Source organism: Nelumbo lutea, chromosome 4 (assembly GCF_056320005.1).
Source record: "Nelumbo lutea isolate HS-2025 chromosome 4, American lotus-T2T, whole genome shotgun sequence".
Classification (NCBI taxonomy): domain Eukaryota; kingdom Viridiplantae; phylum Streptophyta; class Magnoliopsida; order Proteales; family Nelumbonaceae; genus Nelumbo; species Nelumbo lutea.
Genome location: NC_142687.1, coordinates 24,894,892 through 24,916,930, shown reverse-complemented (window position 1 = coordinate 24,916,930; position 22,039 = coordinate 24,894,892). Strand labels below are relative to the sequence as shown.

General features: G+C 39.3%; 1 protein-coding gene across 4 annotated transcripts; it reads left to right on the top strand.

The window, feature by feature from the left end:
• The first annotated feature begins 605 nt into the window (after positions 1 to 605).
• LOC148854701 (sm-like protein LSM8) lies at positions 606 to 20,342 on the top strand. Of its 4 annotated transcripts, none has more exons than XM_088982704.1 (7): positions 606 to 1,096; positions 1,228 to 1,328; positions 8,935 to 9,019; positions 18,574 to 18,614; positions 18,724 to 18,798; positions 19,805 to 19,857; positions 19,958 to 20,342. In XM_088982704.1, the coding sequence occupies exons 3-7, from the start codon at positions 8,983 to 8,985 to the stop codon at positions 20,046 to 20,048; spliced, it is 297 nt and encodes a 98-aa protein (XP_088838830.1). In that variant the 5' UTR covers positions 606 to 1,096; positions 1,228 to 1,328; positions 8,935 to 8,982; the 3' UTR covers positions 20,049 to 20,342. The 4 variants fall into 4 exon arrangements, with proteins under 4 accessions (XP_088838830.1, XP_088838831.1, XP_088838827.1 ...); XM_088982705.1 differs by having other exon boundaries at positions 651 to 1,067; XM_088982701.1 differs by lacking the exon at positions 1,228 to 1,328 and having other exon boundaries at positions 657 to 1,067.
• The last annotated feature ends 1,697 nt before the right edge of the window (positions 20,343 to 22,039 follow it).

Below are 22,039 nucleotides of genomic sequence, written 5' to 3'. Positions count from 1 at the left end.
GGTTATTGACGTTTAAATGTGGTTAGGCGTTAATATATATATTATCTTTTCGGTAACTCCAAGATGATAAGATTATTACATACTTGTATATAAGAAGTATCCTATTCATACTTTTTGAACCTTAGTCTCATTTCCAAATCAAATTTGGGCCTCAAGTATTCTGATTGGATCCAATCCATTTGCAGCATGATTTGTTTTGTTATATCAATAACATACAACATGATTCTCATCATACATCTTAAACATCATGTAATTTCACACTCAGGTGGTTATACATATAAGGATCGTTCCTTTTTTTTTGATTTTGAGAAGATGGGAAATTAGTTAATGGGGTTTTGGTTCCCATTTGATCAAGATATTTATGTTTTTTTAGATTTGTGTGGGATCTATGGAATATTTGTTTGTTTTTTCTGGTATCACTATTTATGAGGTGGGTAATTATTTGGATGAAACAAAATTATCCCTTTTAATAATAGCCTTTTATAGCTAAAAGCCTAAAACCTTCATTGTATTATTTACCTGAAAAATAAAACAACATAAATAAATGCATTTATTCCGATAAATAACTTCTCAAAGAGCAAATGGGGCCACAACTTAATGATATTTCAGTAGTTTATATGATATAAGATGATTTTCTAAGAAGAATAAGCAAACAAATTTACGTTTTTTTTTGTTTTTGGAGAGGATAGTAAAAGATTACGAGGGCTTGGAGGGATGTAGTCAAGTAGAAGCATAAGAGGGGTTTTGGACTTTTGGTAAGGGCACATTTGTAAATCCGTGTTGCCTGGTTTGATTAGGAAGCTTCCACGTCTCGCTGACACGCAGAGAGCTAGGGTTTTACGATAAGAGCTGGTACAGCATGTAACTGCAATTTGAATGGGGTCGAATGCACTCTGATTATGAATTCTTTAAGTCAGGTACCCCGTGCCGACTTGCACTCGTAAAGGTCGTAACAGAAGAGGAGGAGAAGACTAAGGACTGACCTAGGGTTGGTTTGATCGTGTGAGTTGAGAGTTGAGACTGGATAAGAACAACTTCAACACAGCTCCGACAAAAGGGTTGGGCCGGTTGGTGTTTCTTCCTCTTCCTCTTATCTGTAAGACAAAGCTGGGTTTTTCGTCCCCGCCCCCTTTCGTCTTCCTCTTTCTTTTTTGTTCTATAAAATGAGAATAGGGTAACTCTGTTCTTCCCTTCATATTCTTCCTCTGTTCTCTATGATCAAAACAGGGGCTTTGCTTGCCTTATCTTCTTTATTTTTCTAGTACGAAAAGCAGCATCCGGATTTCCTCGATAGTTGGGTAGAAGAAAGTTTGTTTTCTGATTGCAAAGTAAGCTAATTTACTTATTAATTCATGAATGTATTCGAAATGCTCCTGTGCGTGTACTTTGCTTGTTAAAGTTCTGCATTGAACTAAAAAGTAAAAGTACCAACTTACTTTTACATTTCCATGGAACAAAATGACCTAGCAAAGGTCTGGACTTTCAGCAATATCAGTTGCTAGTAATATCGGATGTGCCTTATGCTCACAATATCCACTCAACTACTGGGTGTCGTAAAAGTTATGATAGGTGTTCTTGCTTTTGTAGAATTGTATCCACAATAGAATTTGCTTTTGTAGACTTGTATCTACAACAAGATGATCAACTTGTTTGCATGATGTTCTTGCCATGAAAACTTGAGGGGAATCGCCGGAGGTAACTGCCGATTTTTGAGGTATTCGGTTTAAGAGGGGCCACCGCCCATTTAAGGGCGGCTGTCAAAATAACCTAGGGGAGAGGGTAGACAAGATGCGAGAAGTTCACACTTTCTGCAATGGCCAGCTCATGGGAAGATCTCTGTTAAAGCGAACTCCAGATCCTTCTTTCTGGATCTGGATAGTGAAAGCACGACGGAGAGATCGGTCTTCCTACAATCTTGCCTGGTAGGAAGTTTCAATTGGAAAGGATTCGAGCTAGAGGGTATTCGAAAGTGGTCTTCAAGAGTCTAGAACTGCTCGCAGGGGGTCGATGTGAGATGTCTTGGCAGTGAGAGATGGGTGTTCTTCCTACCCTCAGAGGAAGAAGCTCGGAGAGTTCTAAATACGGGTTCGAGGTGTTTCAAAGGAGCCTTGCTACATCTTGAACCTTAGTTGGAATCGATGGGAGTTTTGTTTGGTGGAAGAAAGAAGAGGTTCCAGACCATTTTTGGGTTAGAGTATTTGGATTTCCTTTACATTTGTGGAGCAACGAAATTGGTAGGATCATTAGCGACCTTTGTGGTAGTTTTCTGGAAGTAGACGATTCAAAGAAGTATAGGGAGTCCTTTGAATGTATGCGGTTGAAGGTTTGTCGGGTGGGTTTACCCCCTCGTTCGGCTAACATAGTGGTAGGCGAAGTGATGTACACAGTCACGATTTGGTCGAAGATCAAATCAGAAAGAATGGTGGTTTTGACGAATTATAATGATGCTATTCCAATCGGCAAGGATTTCATCTCTCGAGTGTTAGCCAGTGTGTTGGCTGAAGGAGAGTTTTGGTCGGCAATGGAGACTACCGAGAAAGGAGGGTTGGTGATCTTCCCCAAAGCTCACTCTGACGACCACCCTGCGAGTCCACAATCTGTTAGAGGTCAGGAGGAAGAAGGTTGGAAGAAAGTGGAGAATAGGAAAAGAAGAAGATAAAATCCCAGCCATAGGTTTCCAAAGAAATCCTACCGCCAAGATAGAGCTGAGGGTGAGGTGGGAAAGGGCTCAAGGGCAAGGCGGTTTCAAAATTTAAATTTCCTAAATTTTAAGGAGGCTGATGTGGCATTTGTTGATAGGTTGGCTGAGGCGGTGGTGGATAGAATTCAAAACCAAGTGAATTCAAAAGAGATGGGCCTAGTAGCACACGACCTTAATAGAAAGGCCGTCCCACTTTGTAACCTAGGCTCACCCAGCTAAATCTTTTCGAAAGAAGCCCGGTCCCAACTTCTCCAAAGGAAAAGAAGAAGCATCAGCCCAAGAAGGCGACTTGATGTTTGCCTCCTCAGAGAGTGAAGAGTTCGCAGATGGCGGAGAAGGATCGAGTCATCGGGAGAGTTAGAGAATAGATTCTTGTTGTAATAGTGATAAAAGCATCATACCTCTTTTCAACAGTGATTTTGTAGGTAAGGGGTGCTTGCTTGAGGTAGAAAGGAAGTCCAGGGAGATTCCAAAAGAAGGAGAAAGCTCAGTAGGTCCAAGGGTCCTCATCCAAATGAAGTCCTTTGCAGAAGTGGTCGGAGGATTATAAGAACCGAGAAGAAGCTCATTAACAGGGACGGAGATGCAGGAAGGTTTGGCACTAGTTGTCTCAACCTTAGAGGAAGACGACGTAGAGGAAGCTTTCCCGCTGAAGGAGTTCCACAGACCCATTCGCTTCAGGTGAAAATGAGGTATGTTGAAGAGAATGAAATTTCTAATTGGCTTCTTTCTAAATTTTTAAGCTTTGGGGAGTTTTTAAGGGTGTCTTTCAAGGGGCTAGAAGAGGAAACAAAAGCCCTGCTAGTTGCAATTGAAATTTGAAAATGGGTTTTTAGTGGAAAAAGGTAAGAAAAACCGAAGGCAGTTGAAAGAACTGTTGAGGCTGGCCTAGGGATTAAATGACAATGTTGGGGGTTCGAGACGAAACGATAAAAGGTCAAGAAGTTAAGAAATGGAAATGATTAAAGTTTTATCCTGGAATGTTAGAGGTCTCTGCTCAGGCATAAGAAGATTGGTTATAAGTGGTTTCTTAAAAAACAAAAAACTCGATTTCCTATTACTGCAAGAGACAAAACTGCAGAAGTTGACCTTCAGAGCGGTGAGGAGCATTTGGGGTTTTGGCTGTTGTGATTGGCTTGAAATTCCAACAGTAAATACTGTTGGGGGTATCTGTGTTTTAAAAGCGCAAGGCGCAAAAAAAGCGCAGAGGTCAATTTGTGCTTGAGGTGCAAGGCAAGGCGAACGCCTTTTTGAAGCAAGGCGCATAAATACAAAAAAATGCCAGAAAAATTAAAAAATGTCAGAAAATTCAAAAAATGCAAAAAATATTCAACATAATATTAATAAAAAATATAAACTTAAATTTTAAAAGAAATGTTTTATAAAACCTATTATCTAAAATTAAAATACATAAACATAAGATGTAAAGCATATTCAAAGGAGGATTTAAAAATAAAATCAAACATATAAAACATTTTCAAGCATGTAAAACCTCTAATCTCTTTTTTCACTCAATTGCATTACTTCAGGTAGCTAATGTAATGTAAAACATATTACATTCCTGATTCTATGAGCCACCTTTGTGTCATGCCCCTCGAGGCAAGCCCAAACAAGTCCATGTTAGGTGTTAAATTCTTAGTTCTCACACAAAAAATAATGAATTTATAAATCCGGTTTTGTGGGAAAATCCAGTCACCTGACTGGTTTCCGGTTTTTCTGGTCCGACCGTCCGGTCCGGTTTTGAAAACCATGGTTATAGGGATGTACGGACTTGTGGACTCTTGTCTGAAAGATGCTTTTTGGGAAGAGCTAAATTCAGTTAGAAGAGCATGGGAACCTTGTGTGATAGGGGGGACTTCCACACCATTATCAACCCAGAAGACAAGAAAGGATGCACAAGGGTTAATAGAGGCATGAAGGTTTTTAAGGAATTTATCCAGAATTGGGATTTAATTAATATACCACTGTCTGGTGCAAAATATACCTGGACCAATAATCAAGACAATCCCTCTCTAGTAAGGTTAGATAGGTTCTTGATTTCTCCAGAATGGGAAGAGGCCTTTTCCAACTCGAAACAAGAAGCTCTTCCAAGGGTTGTTTCTGATCACATTCTAATACTGTTAGATACTGGTGGTTTGAGAAAAAAACCTTCTTTCAGACTTGAACACTGTTGGCTGGACTCAGAGGACTTGGGGTCAAGTATTCAACAGTGGTGGGCTGAAGCCTCCTTTGAAGGCACAGCCAGCCATGTATTTTTCAAAACACTACAACGGCTGGAATCTAAATTAAAGATTTGGCAGAAGGAAAGATCAAAGAAGGATGAGGAAAAGAGGAAATAATGTATTTGTAATTGCAGTTAGATGCGCAGGAGGAAGCAGGTCCTCTGGATGAAGCTAATAGAAGGAAAAGAGCAGGGGCAAAAAAAAGATTATGACTCACTAACCTACCAAAATGAAATCAAATGGAGGCAAAGAGCAAGGGCAGTGTGGCTGAAAGCTGGTGATAGTAATACAGCTTTCTTTCACAAAGTGGCCAATGCTAGAAGAAGAGTCAACTCAATAGATCATTTGGAGCTGGGGGAGAGGACTGTGTTTCATGAGAAGGACATTGCTGAAGCCTTTGAAAGCTACTTTAAAAAGCTCTTCAGTGACCCTTGTAGGATTAGACCAAAGCTGAATGGTCTACTGTTCGGGCTACTCTCAGATCAGCAGGATTTGCAGTTAGAAAAGCCCTTCTTAGAAGAAAAGGTAAAGGAGAGGCCATTAACAGCTTGGAAGGGGAAATGGCTCCAGGGCCAGATGGGTTTTCTATTCTCTTCTTGAAGTTGTTCTGGAATTTAATTAAAGCAGATATGCTAAAGGTATTAGAAGGTTTTCATGAGTCAGCTGCTCTGGAGAGAAGTTTAAATGCCACTTTCTTATCTCTAATACCTAAGAAAAAAGGAGCTAAAGAGTTGAAGGATTTCAGGCCAATAAGTCTAATTGGTAGTATGTACAAAATACTAGCCAAAATTCTGGCAACTAGACTAAGAGGAGTAATGGATTCTTTGGTTTCTAGCTTCCAAGGCGCTTTTGTCCACAACAAACAAATCCATGATGGAGTTCTTATAGCCAATGAGTTAATTGACTCAAGGAAGAGAAGTGGAAAAACCGGGCTGGTTTGCAAATTAGACTTAGAAAAAGCCTATGATCATGTAAACTGGGCTTTTTTAGACTATATGATGGAAAGAATGCACTTTGGATCAAAGTGGAGAAATTGGATAAAAGTCTGTGTTTCTACTCCAAGGTTTTCAATCTTGCTAAATGGGTCAGCAAAAGGAAATTTCAAAAGCTCAAAAGGGATGAGATAAGGAGACCCTCTATCTCCGTTGCTCTTCCTCTTAGTGATGGAAGGTCTTAGCAAGTTGGTAGACAGGGCCTCAGAACTGAATCTTCTAGAGGGTTTTGTAGTAAGTCCTAATGGAACAAAAATCCCCATCCTACAATATGTAGATGCTATTCTCCTTTTCTGCAGTACTTCAGAGGACAAAATCCTTAATCTGAAGTATCTACTATTTTGGTTTGAGATAATTTCAGGACTGAAGGTGAACCTAACTAAGAGTGAACTATTATTTGTAGGAGAAGTGCCTAACGTTCAAAATTTGACTGATATATTGGGATGTAAAGTGGGTAGTCTGCCTACAACTTATTTAGGTCTACCCCTTGGAGCTAAATGTATCTCCAAAGCAATTTGGACTCCAGTGCTAGAAAGGATGGACCAAAAATTGGCTTCTTGGAAGGCAAGGTATCTCTCTAAAGGTGGTAAGGTCACACTCATCAAAAGTGTGCTAGCTAGCCTTCCAACCTACTTTATGAGCCTATTCCCCATTCCCTCAGAGGTAGCAAAGGAAATGGGAAAAAAGATGATAAATTTTCTTTGGAAAGGCTGGAATGATTCTCGCAAGTATCATTTAGTGAGCTGGAAGCAAATCTGCAAACCCTACCCAAGGCGGGCTTGGAATTAGAAACCTTAAGCTTTTCAACCTTGCCCTATTGGGAAGTTGGCTGTGGAGATTTTCATCAGAACCAAACAAACTCTGGAGGAAGGTGATTGAGGATATGGCTTAAGGAACAATGGATGTGGTGCTGGTATTCCCTCTGACACCTATGGTTGTGGGGTGTGGAAAGGAATTTGTAAGGCTTACAGGCAGTTCAGCAGTGGTGTTAAATTTAAAGTGGGAGATGGAAGAAAAACCAGGTTCTGGTTAGACCAGTGGGCTGGTGACAACACCCTAAAAGAGCTATTCCCGGCCCTGTATAATGTGGCTGTAGATAAGGAAGCCTTAGTGGCCTATTCTCTGTGTCTCCAGGAAGGCAGGCTATGCTGGGTTCCTCTCTTTAGGAGAAGTTTCAATGATTGGGAAATTCAGCAGATGGCAGATTTTCTTAATCTGTTACAAGACCAACAGCTAAGTTTTCAAGAGCATGATTCAACAGTCTGGAAATGGTCAAAATCTGGAGAATTCACAGTCAAATCCTTGTACAATTTTATGGTGGGAAGGACTGAAGCCCCCTTTCCCAGCAAGGCCACTTGGGGGAACTTGGCTCCTCCAAAAATCAAGTTTTTGTTTGGGTGGCAGCGCTGGAGAGGTGTCTATCCAAAGAAATGCTGCTTAATAAAGGTCTTAATCTGCCAGATTGGAGGTGCTGTTTTTGCAATATGCAAATGGAATCCTATGGGCATCTCTTCCTTCATTGCAAGTTTAGTTCTGCAGTATGGTCACACTTCTGCAAATCCCTGAATCTAAGCTGGTGCATGCCAGCCTCATTTAGAGCTCTGCTAGAGGAGTGGCATATTCAGGGGCTGTCAAAGAAAGGAAAGTTATGCTGGGCTTCCATCCCTCTGGCAGTTATGTGGGCTGTGGTGTCAGAAAGGAACAACAGGATTTTTGAGGAAAAATCTACTACTGAAGCTGAGGCCATTAACTTGGCAATAGAGGTTTTGAGAAGTTGGATGTCTATACATAATGATTTTAGAGATAGTATATCTGATCATATTTTTTTGAGGTCCTTCATTTTGTACAGCTTCTCTTTGTACACAGGACCGTATATTAATACAATCATACATTACCTTCTTTCAAAAAAATAAAGGATCACTTTCTAGCATGATATAGGGTATCTTTGGATCTTTGCAAGCAAAATTAAGGGGGTGGTGGTCAATGTGAATGGTTTTGTTTTTCAATACAAGAATAACTGCCACAGCAAAAATCAATAAGAATTTTTTTTTCTTTAACAAAAAGAAAAGGAATCAAAAGATAAATTAGAAGAAAATACATATTTATTTATTTTTTGGGGTGGGGTTTGGTGATTTCCAATATTCGTGATTTTGTTTTTCTAAACAAAAGCAGATGCCTATCAATCAAAAAAGGCAACTTCCACCGTTTTGTTTTTCCATTTCGCATCAGTCTTTATATTGGATTTACGAGATTCTCTGAGAATGTCAAACCATATAATAAATTTATTTTTCATATATATTAGAATAAGTTGTTATTTTGATCATATCACTGAAATTTATGTTCTTATTTTCTTTTAGATTCTGGAACCTGATGGATTGTTCTTTATTTGTTCTGATTGTAGCATTGTTTTTATATGTTTAGAAAAACAATACTGTAGGGGCTCGAAAGCACAAATGCTTGTCCTTAGATCACTAGTCTACCAACTTAGCTACAAGACTGCGTTAGCAATTTGGCTACATTTTTTTTTTATGCCTTTTGTTGTTTACAGGTTATGATAATTGTGATTTTTTAATGCCTACCTATTGAAACACCTTAAGGCCTATGCTTAGTCTCTGTAGACCTAACCACTTCACTTTCACCTTTAGCTCTTAAAACCTTGGGTACAACCATATTTTATTTATGCTTATGCATCAAACCTCATAGTGCCTTTAGCTACCATGTAGGAAAGAATATTTTTTGTGGTGTACCAATAAAAATGTATATTGTTGTGCCATGTGTTTGTTTCTGTTGATTTTTAGCAAGTCCTTCAAGGAGCTCTGGAGACTGAACAGTTTCTTGATGAAAGCATCTGTTTTCCTTGTAATGCATTGCATTATTTTAGCTTGCTGTTCTAACATTTTATACTTGTTATCATAGTATTGACTAATGCCTAGTTATCAGCATGCTTACAGTTCTTCTGGTTCATAATGCTTTAGATATGCAGTTGGATCTGACCAGGATTGTTTCATTTCTTCTGCAGCAAAAATTATTCGGGTGTGTTAGTCAGTTTGTGAAAGAGAGCTGAACAATGTCAAGTGGGCCTGGATTAGAGTCTCTTGTGGATCGTATGTGAACTCTCACTGATCTCTTCTATTTCTAGCTTAAACTCTTAACATTCATTTCATATCTGCTGGCAATGGGCTATCCATCAATAGAGGGATGAGTAGGATATTTGCACCCGATGTTTATATTTATGCCTGCCAAATCCAGATCAAATGTGGAAGAGGGAGTTTTCCACTTTCCACCACTTTTTCAGATGTTGTTGTTTGGCTGCAAAATAGGGCTGAGTAAAACCCTAAAACAGTGGCTTGGTTTTCCCTGAAAAAGGTAAATTGTGATTGTATTACTATATCAAAAGGTAAAGCCATATACAATTCACCCATGTATAATAAGATGCTATACCATGGCAGCCAGACAATAGGCATCCACATAAGACATAATATCTTACATGGTTTTATAGATATGGCATATACCATGTATAAGAAACAAATAACTAGGAATAGGGTACTTCCCTGAACTGTTTGTAGATGAAGGCCAAAGAGGACACCTTGCGAGCTAGTTCAACCAAACAGTCTTCACAAAAAGGATTTGATGTTGAAAACCTTTGCATTTCTTTGTGGCTTAACTTCCTTGCATGCAACCATTCAAAGGCTTCCTTGAAAGTTACTGGGAACCACCTTCTAGTGCCAATCATATTGAGGAAATGGGTCCATAGGGAGAGTTTTGCGTATCTCTTGCACCTCAAAATGTATGGACAGGTTTGATAAAAATATCTGCCCTGTCACGAGGTTGTCCATTGACAGACATTTGAAAGCTTTTTTTTTTTTTTGTGGGGTGGGGGGGGGGGTGCATTTAGTCATTCAAAACCCACTGGTTTAAGGGGTGTGTGGTCCTTTTACATTTTGGTCCTCCAAATCCAAATAGAGAACAAAGGGTGGGAAGGAAGCTAGAGTTTATGTAGATTAAGTTGAAGGAATGATGCTGTGGTTGCAAATGGTATATAAATGATTGGTTTTCATGTTTTATGAAGAAATAGACATGTGAAAATAGTGGGGGTTGAAGCTCAAAGAGTTTTTAGAGGGTCCAATTGGGATAGGATCTTAGAATATGTAATTGGTGAGGCCATTTGTAAGGAAGGTGGTGAGGGCAGCCATCTCTGAAATCTACAAGGCACCAGACCTGATAGGTTCACTTTGGTCTTATATCATGAATGTTGGGAGGTGATCCTTTGGGATCTGATGAATGCAGTTAAGGAATTTTATAGTAGAGGAGGATTATTTAAGGGATAAATCTGACACTGATTTCCTAGATCTCTAGGATTCGGGGTGCCTCATACCCAATCATTGCTGCTCAGTTATTTTGATGAGTAGGATCATTACCAATGTCTAATACCAAGGGAAGCATTGGAGATTGCAGTGTCCCAACTTTAAGGTACTTTTGTGAAGGAAAACGAATCTTAGTGTTAAGTTGACTGTTTTTATGTATTGTTGGTTCGGCTGATAAGTGTACATGTTAGTTAGTATTGAGTTTTAAGCTGTTAGGTACCGGGCCTTTGTTATTGGGCCTAAGTCTGTTTAGTGTTTTAAGCAGTCTGGGTGTCCCATCACTAATCAGGGGCATTCCATACATTTCATGTAACACTGGATTGTGATCTACTATAAATAATAGTACTATCGACTGGGTTACTCAGTTCGACATTCTCAACACTTGTTTGCCTTCACCTCTCTTCTACTACTTCAGCTATAACCTTTCAGCAAACATGGTATTAGAGCATTGAGCGATCTTCTGGTTACAGCCGACACCAACTCTTCTCTCTTGCTTTCTCTCTCTCTCTCTCTCTTTTTTATCCTGGTTGCTGCGGAGAAACCCTAAGGTGGTTGTCGTAGAAGAAAACAAGGTTCGAACTTAGGGTTTCCCTTGGTTGTAGGGCACAAGGGAAGTAAGACCCAGAAGTTGATGTCCTACTAGACTGCTTCTAGTAGTTTGTAGCTATTCGGCTACTAAGAGAGGTCTGTATAGGACAGACCTAGGTTGAGGACTGATTTCAGCAGTCCTAGTATTGGTCGTAGGGGTGAGCACTCTCTACAGTAGCAGAAGTCGAAGCCCAAGAGAAGTCTACATAGTGCAGTGGTGGAGAGCTCTCAGTTTCAGGTCGGTTACTAGCTCACAGAATTCTTCTTACTGCTGTAATTGGTCCACTTCAGAACTGTGACCACTTCGGCTAGTTTGAAACAGTGTTATCTACACAATCTGCAACCAAGATGTCTTCAATATCCGGAGAGGTCTCTTCTAGGGATAACAGACCTGGTGGGAGGTCTTCAAATTTGGAGAACCCGAATTTGCACAGCTTGCAGATTACAAGTGTGTTGCTGGATGAATACAACTTCAGGGAGTGGTCTGTTTTTGCAATGCTTTTTATTACTTCCCGTGAACTCACATGTTATTTAGATGGGAAGAAGAAGGAACCCAAAGTTGGCAGTGTGGAGTGTGCAGTGTGGCACAAGGAGAATGCCACAATTATGTCCTAGCTACTTGCTTCTATGACTCCATGAGTTGCCAGGACTGTTCAACACTTTCCTGCAACAGCTAAGATTTGGGAAGAAGTGTCAAAAACCTATGGACAAAAGAAAAACAATGCTAGAATTTACAGGTTGAACCAAGACATTGCTGCTTTAAGGCAAGGGGATATGACAGTTGCAACATATTTTGCAACTCTGGAAGGACTGTGGGAAGAACTTGATCATCACTTGATTCTGGATTGGGAGAATGCCAGGGACAAGGAGAAACATGATAAGCAGATTGAAGAGAGCAGAGCCTTTAAGTTCTTGGTTGGCCTGGACCCAGTGTATGAGGGCATAAGGTCACAAATTCTTGGAAGAGATGAAATGCCCGAGTTACATCATGTTTATTATCTGGTACGGAATGAAGAGGTCAGGAGAAAGGAGATGCAAGTTGACACTCAGATGCAACCAGTTGAACAATTTGTAGAACATTCAACCCTGATTTCTACAAATCAAAAGGGGAACAAATATCTAGACAAAAGGCATCTTAAGTGCACTCATTGTGGAGGTGAAAGACATGTAAAAGAAAATTGTTGGTTCCTGTATCCTCACCTGAAGCCAGTTGCATTGAGAAAAGACAAGAAGCAACAGAAGGGTCAAGCGGCAAGTGGGAACCTTGTCACTAGTAACAATGGTGATAGCTCACAGAGTATACCAACAATGGCTTCTTCTTCCATGGGGCATGTTGCTAATTCCTTTGGAGCCAGTACCATGGGCTTCACTGCTGGTGAGGTAGAGGTCCTTAGCCGAGCTAATTCCTCTGGAGCCAGTACCTTGGGCTTCACTGCTGGTGAGGTAGAGGTAAGCCCGGCTAAGGAATAACTCTTTTACTTCCACCTCTCTTTCCAGATCAGGTATAGTCTCTGCCTTTAGTGCAACTAGTCCTCATATTGACTCTACTTCTTGGGTTATTGATTCCGGTGCAACTGACCACATGACACATATGTCCTCCTTATTCTCTTCATATCACTTGTTGTCTGGTCAGGATAAGATGAGAGTTGCTGACGGGTCTTTCTCCACCATCTCTAGAAAAGGGGTGGTTGACCTAAGCTAGGGCCTCTCTCTTAAATCAATTCTTCATGTTCGTAGTCTTACCTCAAATCTTTTGTCTGTTTCAAAACTTACCAAAAATTTGAATTGTAGCATAACCTTTTTTCCTACTCATTGTGTCTTTCAGGACAGATTGACGAGGAGAACGATTGGGAGTGGTCATGAGTATGGAGGCCTCTACTATTTTGATGCAGACATCGGTTCAACCTTACAAGCATCTGCTGCTAGTGGTCCGGAGAATGTGGAGTCAATAGCTAGGTTGCATCTATGGCATGCTAGGCTAGGTCATTTACCTTTTTCTTCATTGGAAGTATTGTTTCCCGAATCGTTTAAGGGCATTTAAAGTCAGAGTTTAGTCTGTGAAGTATGTCAACTGTCAAAACAATGTAGAGCTATTTATCCAATTTCCAATAATGAAATTCAAGCTCCTTTTGATTTGGTTCATTCTGATGTTTGGGGCCCTTCACCTATTGTTTCTATTGATGGCTTTCGTTACTTTATCAGTTTTATTGATCACTGCTCTCGATGCACATGGATCTACCTGTTAAAAGGACGAGATGAAGTGCCACGGATAACCATGGCATTTTGCAAAATGATCGAAACACAATTTGACAAGAAGATTAAGCAATTCCGGTCAGATAATGCTGCTGAATATTTTGAAAAATTCTTGAACTTGTTCATGGAAGATGCTGGCATGCTACATCAATCATCTTGTTCTAATACCCCTCAACAGAATGGGGTTGCTGAGCGCAAGAATAGACATCTATTGGAGACAACTCGAGCCTTACTATTCCAGCACAAGGTTCCTAAGCATTACTGGTCTCAAGCAGTTCTTACTGCATCATATCTGATAAATCGGATGCCATCTAAGGTGTTGGTTATGAAAACCCCTTTCTTTGTTCTGTGTCCTAACCCTTCTAGACTTTCCTCTTCCTCCTAGGGTCTTTGGTTGTGTATGTTTTATACATGTAAAGGATCCAAAGAAGACCAAGTTGGATCCTAGGGCTACGAAAGGAATTTTTTTGGGGTACTCTTCTACACAAAAGGGTTACAAGTGTTATGATCCTGTCACCAAGAGAAAGTATGTCACCAGAGATGTGGTCTTTTTTTATTCTCAACCCTACTTTCAGTTTTCCCAGAATCCTCTTCAAGGGGAGACTAGTGGGATGGAAGATGATTCTTATTCTCCCTTCTTTTTTGTTCCTCTATCTGCCTCGGGCCTTCCATTCTCTCCTTCTACTCCTAGTTGTGGCATCTTGGGTGAACCTAGTGAGGCTCCCACTGTGCTTGACCTCTCCTGATACTGCAGATGTTCTTGAGGGCTCTAGTAGGCAACATAAAGATACAAGAATCACCTTCAATAAAAGAAAAAAGGGCCCTCAAACTCATGACAACAACCAGTTGGACTCGGATCAATCTGTCTCCGCAATCCAAGGTAATCCCAACACACATACTTCTGATTTGGATCTTCCTATTGCTCTTCGTAAGTCTATTCGTTCTTGTAGGGCTCTAGTAGGTAACATAAAGATATAAGAATCACATACAATAGAAGAAAAAAGGGCCCTCAAACTCATGACAACAACCAGTTGGACTCGGATCAATCTGTCTCCGCAATCCAAGGTAATCCCAACACACATACTTCTTATTTGGATCTTCCTATTGCTTTTCGTAAGTCTATTTGTTCTTGTACTACTCGACACCCCATTGCTGATTTTGTTTCTTGCTCACATTTATCTCCATCCTATCACTCCTTTGTGTCTGCTCTTTCCTCTGTACATGTTCCTTCTAGGTTCTCAGAGGCTGTGTCTGACCCAAGGTGGAAAGAAACTATGAATGAAGAGATGAAATCTTTAATGAAAGCAAGGACTTGGGAATTAGTGGATTTGCCAGAAGGGAAGAGCATTGTCGGGTGCAAGTGGGTGTTCACTGTAAAGCATAGGGAGGACGGGTCCATTGAAAGGTATAAGACCTGGCTTGTGGCAAAGGGGTTTACTCTAAAAGAAGGGATTGACTACAAAGAAACTTTTGCTCCAGTAGCGAAGCTTAACACAATTCGGGTTTTACTGTCATTAGCAACAAAATTTTCATGGGAACTCCATCAGTTGGATGTGAAGAATGCCATCCTAAACGGTGATCGTCATGAAGAGGTATTTATGGACCCTCCACCAGGCTACGACTTTGATAGAAAGGTGTGTAAACTGAGGAAAGCATTATATGGCCTAAAGCAGTCTCCTTGTGCATGGTTTGAGAGGCTTTGTGGGGCCATGAAGAAAGTGGGGTACACTCAGAGTGGTGCAGACCATACCTTGTTCATAAGGAGACAGGATGGCAAACTTACAACACTCATTGTTTATGTGGATGATATGGTGATTACTGGGAATGGCCTGGAAGAGATCAAAAGACTAAAGGAGTTTTTAGCTTATGAATTTGAGATCAAAGACTTGGGCCATTTGAGATATTTTCTTGGGATTGAAATTGCTAGGTCAAGAGAGGGGATCTATATATGTCAGCGGAAGTATGTACTTGACCTCCTAGAAGAGACAAACATGATAGTGTGTAGACCAGCAGATACTCCAATAGAACTGAACCATGGTCTACAGGAATCAGTAGGGGAGGACTATTATGATAAAGAGAGATACAAAAAATTGATAGGGAAGTTGATATATCTATCTCTCACCTGACCAGATATTGCTTATGTTGTGCATGTTGTCAGTCAGTTCATGCACTCTCCAAAGATCCCTCATATGAGAGCAGTTGAAAGGATTCTTAGGTACTTGAAGACTTGCCTAGGAAAGGGAATTCTGTTCAGAAAACACAAAAAAATTGAAATTGAAGCTTATATTGATGCATATTGGGCCGGTTCTGCTGGGGACAGAAAATCAATTTCAGGATATTGTACATTTGTTGGGGGAACCTGGTCACATGGCGAAGTAAGAAGCAGAATGTGGTTGCTAGATCAAGTGCGGAGGCTGAATATCGAGCTATGGCTCATGGTGTTGCTGAACTTTTGTGGCTTGGGACCCTTCTTGGTGAGCTTGGCATAAAAGCTGAGGGTCCTCTTAGGCTGTACTGTGACAACAAGGCTGCCATCAACATTGCAAATAACCCAGTGCAACATGACAGGACGAAACATATTGAGATTGATTGACATTTTGTTAAAGAGAGATTAGTCTCGGGAGAACTCTGCATTCCTTATACTCCATCCGAGATGCAAATTGCAGATGTACTGACTAAAGGGTTGGCTGCAACAAAATTCTTGTACCTTCTTGGCAAGCTAAACATGACTGCCATCCATGCTTAGCTTGAGGGGGAGTGTTAAGTTGACCGTTTTTATGTATTGTTGGTTCGGCTGATAAGTGTACATGTTAGTATTGGGTTTTAAGCTGTTAGGTACTGGGCCTTTGTTATTGGGCCTAAGTCTGTTTAGTGTTTTGAGCAGTCTGGGTGTCCCATCACTAATCAGGGGCATTCCAGACATTTCATGTAACACTGTATTGTAATCTATTATAAATAATAGTACTGTTGACTCGGTTACTCATTTCGACATTCTCAGCACTTGTTTGCCTTCACCTCTCTTCTACTACTTCAGCTATAACCTTTCAGCAAACACTTAGAATAAATTTTGGTTGCAAGTAAGGCAGCAATGATATTAAAGCTGAAAAGAAGGGGATTTGACCATGTGAATTGGGGCATTCATCTAAGGTGGCTTTTGGGAGTAAATGGATCAGTTAGATGGTCTTTCTTTTGGTAATAGTTCAGGAATTTTTTTTGCAATTTAAAGAAAACTGGCATGCTTTGTTGAAATCAGATAGTAGGTCAAAATTACATACAAGAAAACATAATAATAGTGGCTCTAGTAAAGCACTCTGCCACCCAAGTCAGCCCCCAATATAAGTCTACCAGCCACTTCTGGATTCTAAGGGTATAACATAAGATTTTCAATCTGGACATCAAGGGTGTAAAACCAAGGAACTGACTCATCAACATTTAGCTACCCAATTGCAACTTTTGAATCCCCTTCCACTTCGAATTCTACGTAATCCAAAGACAGTTAATCCCATACCTTGTAAAACAGAATGCAATTCAAGATAGTTAGAGAGAACAAATTTCACTCGTGCCAGTCCTGTAAGAATTTCAGCTGCTTACTACTGTGTTTATAATATAATTCCAATACCAGAATTTGCCGGGTTAGCAAGGACGGAACCACAATTAAGTTTGATTTTGTAAGATGCTGATAGTTTCTAAACTTCTTGAATGATAGCTCTTGATATGGAAGACAAAGATATTACTTGACATCCTCTCATGATGTCATCAGCATTAAAAGGGGAGAATGCTTCCCTTGTTTGTATCCAATGAAACTCTTACTATGATCAAATCAACCATTCTCTATAGAGTGTATTTCTTCAAAGTTTTGGTGTTCCTTTCTTCCCATATAATTCAAAAGACAGTGTCTCTGAGGCACCTCCATAGTATCTTACCTCTCTTTCGGTGGCAGTGGCAGGGGGAACTTGGATGGACTTTTCATATCCAACAGGTGTCCACCTAAAACCAAATAGTCAGTACTCCCAAATTATATTGGTTGTGGAGCAGGACATTAGCAAGTGGTAAATGGTTTCACCATTTGTCTTGAAGAGGATACATCTAGGATAGACAAGGTGTCAAGGACCACAAGGGTTGTCTTCTCTGAAGCGTCTGTAGGTATATTTATTTTTAAGAGAAACACTTCCTATCAAAAAATAATCTTGATTTTGGGTGTGGTACCCAACCAAATTGCCTTGGATGGAAACACCTGAATATGTGAAAGAGGGAACATGACTTCAAGGATAGAAAGCACAAAAAAAAGGACCCACTCAACAGCTCAGGTTTTTATTAGAACCTCCGTCAAGGTGGAAAACTCCTTGCAATCCAACCACTTCCTTTGCTTCATGATCCCTTAAACCTCTTCTAAAATCTAATTACCCAATTTACAAGAGAGGGAAGACAAGGTGTTGGGGACACAAGAAGCAATCTAAGAGTTTGAATCTAACAATGTGAAGAATATGGGAAGCTGATGAGAAAAAGGAGCATCTCCCTACGAAAGAGTGTTCAGGCAGGGTGACACCCTTTTTCTCCATCCTTTTCTTATTACTAGTGGAAGTTCTTGGTCAACTAAAAGATTATATGAAAAGGGATTTTTAGGGTGGGGAGAACAATGTGCTAGTGGAAGGTGACTCTTTAAGAAATAATCAAGTTGATGCGATCAACTAAGGATGGGCCACAGGCTCTCTGTCATCCCATTGAGGAGGCTACTTAGCATCTATAAGATGAGCTCATCTATATGGATAGCCTAGAACTTGAAGCTAAACCTAACCAAGTAACCACCTATGTTCACCTCTCTCTCTCTCTCTCTCTCTCACGCTCTCTCTTCAGTAGATTACAATAATTCAATTTTTTTTTTATCATTAACCCTGAAAAGAAATAATTCAATCTATTTCTATGTTTATATCAACTTCATCTTTTCTAATTGGGGTTTTTAGCCATGAAAAACTGTCATCTATAGTTATAACTCTTCAAAACCTTAGTTATACACTAATACCACTCCAAACAGAAAGTCCCATCTCAAATCATCCCACTTCCATCCTTTGGTCAGCCACACTCCTTCAATATCCTTAGTTTCTCGTTTAAACCCTGCTTTACATTTGTAATTATTTGCTTTTTATTCAAGTCCTGCACTGGTGATATTGGGGCTTTGTTTGACGAAATTCTCCCTCCTTCCAACATCATGATATTTGAAAACAATCTCAATTGTCATAAACAGTAGACTTCACCAGAACTTGTATAACCATCCCCTAAACTATTGCTCCTGCCATCTCTCTGAACCCTGTTTGTGTTTTGACCATCATGACTGGCTTGAGCCATATCTAATACCTATTTTAGTATTACCAAAAAAGTTAATTTAAGGAATTTTTTTATTGCTGGTAAAATCTACTAGTCGCACCATTTATTCACCTTGGTGTTCCTTTATGCAGAACAAATATCAGTTATAACAAATGATGGGCGCAATATAGTGGTAAGTTTTAGGATACAATCACCAGAAAGTGGTGAATTATGTACTGGAAATGTTACATTCGTATTGATCTTTTGTTTTTGTTTTTGTTTTTTTATTTCCTTTCACTCAGGGAGTGTTAAAAGGTTTTGATCAAGCTACAAATATTATCCTTGACGAATCTCATGAACGGGTTTACTCCACAACGGTTTGTACACTTGTCCTTGATTTAACTTTTATCCTTATGAATACCTTGAATGATGTTTTTTGGTGCCTTCTTTATCTATTATTTTTGCAAGAAGGCATTTTGTTGTTTCTTGTTAAGGCCTACCAATATATTATGCAGAATGACTAAGAAAATGTCCTCATAACCTGTCACCATCATCTGAAACACAACCTGGATCTTTATTAAGTAGTTTTTCAGAATAAGAAAAGTGATTTGTCACCCGCAACATGATTTAAAACTTATAAACTTGGCTATTTCTTGCTCTAATGTGCTGAGAGTATGGGAATCCAAGTTGACAGATCTTAAGTGCTGTTGCCATCTTTTATTTTACAAAATAACTAAATGACGAGACCTTGAGGTTAGTGTTTCAAGACTTGGACCAGACAAAAATCTGGAATGCTTGCCGCTGGTGGCATGGTTTGACTGTTGGGTCAAGTCTTACAACTTGCATTTTATTCAGTATTTATACGTGTTTGATCAATATGTATTCATTAAAAAGAAAAATAAATAACCACAAGGGACATAAGGGGTTAATGGTTGAAAGCTAACAAATGCATCTAAGAGGTTTCAAGTTCAAATATTCTTATACTCATTTTAAAGTTTCTAGCCATTTTATGATCCGGGGCCGGTTGTGGAAAACCGGTTGGATTGTTCTAACCTGACTAGGTTTCAACAGTTCTGTTGGGTTTTGACAGGTACCACCAGTTTCTCAGAAAAAAAAAAATGAGAACTGGGACTTTTAAAAACCAGAATGCTTTCTGGTTCCCAGGTTGACCAGTCCGAGTCTTGACAACATTGCTTGAGGTGGCTGTTAGTGTACAAAATATGTTAATTCTGCCTTTTTTGTTTGCACTTATTATGGCACTTTACATGAATTACCAAATTAAGAAGACAATGCATAGTTATCCTTCTCCATTTTTCTTTCAGATTGTCTGAGTTCAGAATTGTTCTTTACTAGCTCAAATTCGTATTTTATCCCATTTTGCAGGAGGGCGTTCAGCAACTTGTATTGGGCTTATACATCATAAGGGGTGATAACATGTAAGACTTCTTAATGGTCATTTTTTGATGGTTTGGATATTTGTTAACCATGCATTATCTTACGTATTCGTGCATGTTCCCTCTCTTTGACTTGTAATAGAAGTATCGTGGGGGAACTAGATGAAGAGCTTGATGCAAGTCTAGACCTATCGAAACTGAGAGCACATCCCCTCAAGCCCGTAATCCACTGACAAACAACATGAATATGGAGTTCAATCACATTCTATATTTGATTTATGTAAAAGATGAGACAAGACGCCCAAAGTTTTGTTGTATTAGAGTAGGTTAGATTCTGAAACTCTAGATTGACATTTTGGTTTTCTGCAACATTACTTGATACTTACTCTGCTTCCACTGTTGTTTTCTTTGAGACAAGATTCAAGGTGAGAAGCAGCTTAAAATGTTGTGTAGCAAGGGTCTAAAAAGCATCCGTCATAATTAAGAAGTTAGTAAACGGCTCCTACCGGTGCCTGATATTAATTGCATTTATTGATTTTTATCTATTTTTAGTTTATTAACCAAAATTCGATTATAGTGTATTTTGAATATTTACTGCACGTCAAATCAAAATTTCGATCCATCAGGTTAAAGATGTCACATGTTATTTATCCAATGTTTTAAAAGCCGACCCAAAATTGGAATTGCCTTGGCCACCAATTTTCAATCATCCGGTCTGAACAGATCGTTCCATGACATTTTAATTTTTAAGAGAAAATAATTAGAATAAATTTTTGCTCCAAAACAGGTATTGAACTAGTCACTGGTTCGACCGCCTGGACCAGTGGGTCATTAATCAATCCAAGGGTTTTGGTGAAAATAGTGGTTCAGGGGTGAAACAGAACCGGTACCTTGATCGGTTATTGGGCTGAAAGGTCCCACTATCCAAGTCGAGGATGGTTTGAAAACCTTGATTGGCTTTTGGGCTGACATTTAATTATGCTGCATTGTTTTATCATTGGTTCAAGTTTCTTGCTTTAAGGTGTAGGAGACCTGTTCACAGGCTGGGTCAGGCCGGGCTTTGTCTACATTAAGAGAATATGTTCAGGCCCGAGAGCCTGAGCCTGAGTTTGGTCAGAAATTTAAAAAGAAAAGGATTTGTTTTCCTTTTTATTCAATTAAAAATTATTTTATTTATATTAAAAGACCTCAAAACCTAAAAATTAATGAAAGATTTTGTTATTACTTGAAAAAAAGAGAAGAAAAGTAAAGAAAAAATATATTGTATTTATATTTTTTATTATATAATATGTTATCAAATTGGATTCGGGCTTGGGCCAGGTTTTTTAAGAAAGCCCAAGCCTGGCTTGATATTTTAAATCCAAGCCCAAGCCCGTGGGCCTGAAATCTTGTCCAAGCCCGACTTAGATTGGGTTGGGCTGGGCTGGACCATGAACAGTTGTTCAAGTTTGCTTTTTTTTTTTTTTGTGGTTTGTTATTTTATTTGGGGGTGGGGGGTTGGGGGCTTTTGGTGCAGTGTTTCAAACACTTTATGAATGCCAATTTATGAGCCTTAGACTCCAAGATTATTCTCTTTGGGTTTGTAGTTAAAATTTTGGCAAAATTTATGGAGCATGAATTCCACTTTCGAGCAGGTGATAAAACATGTTACAATTGAATTTTTAACATTGTTAAAATCTTTAGTGATAACTACACTTGTAAAACATGAACCAATGAAAAACAAATAACATGTGAACTGATTAAAAATGAACTATATAAACTTTTCAACAAGGTTTTCAAAACCAGACTGGACTGGGCGGTCATACTGGAAAAATCAGAATCAGTTCGTTTTACCTCAGAATCGTTATTTTTCTAAAAACCATTGATTTGGTCAACAAACCACTGACTCAGGTGATCAAACCGTTTAACAGTTTGGCTGGTTTTTAGTTTTTAATTTTTTTTTGTCAGAACGGGCCATTCGTTCGATTTTTGAGAAACCAGACCCTGACTGGTTCATTTTCCAATTCAGTTTTAAAAACCTTGCTTTTCAATCTATCAAAAACAAAATAATAATTGAGCAGAATTGGAGTTCAACCTTACTGAAGCAGCTGGGCCATGGGTTCAAAGTCTTAATGGTGTAAGCACAAACTATCCGGGCATCTAAAGTTGGCTTCGCACCACTGTTTTCAATCCCTTATCGTCCCAATACTAAATTGATCAGAGAACTGACCGGGTTTTCTATGAT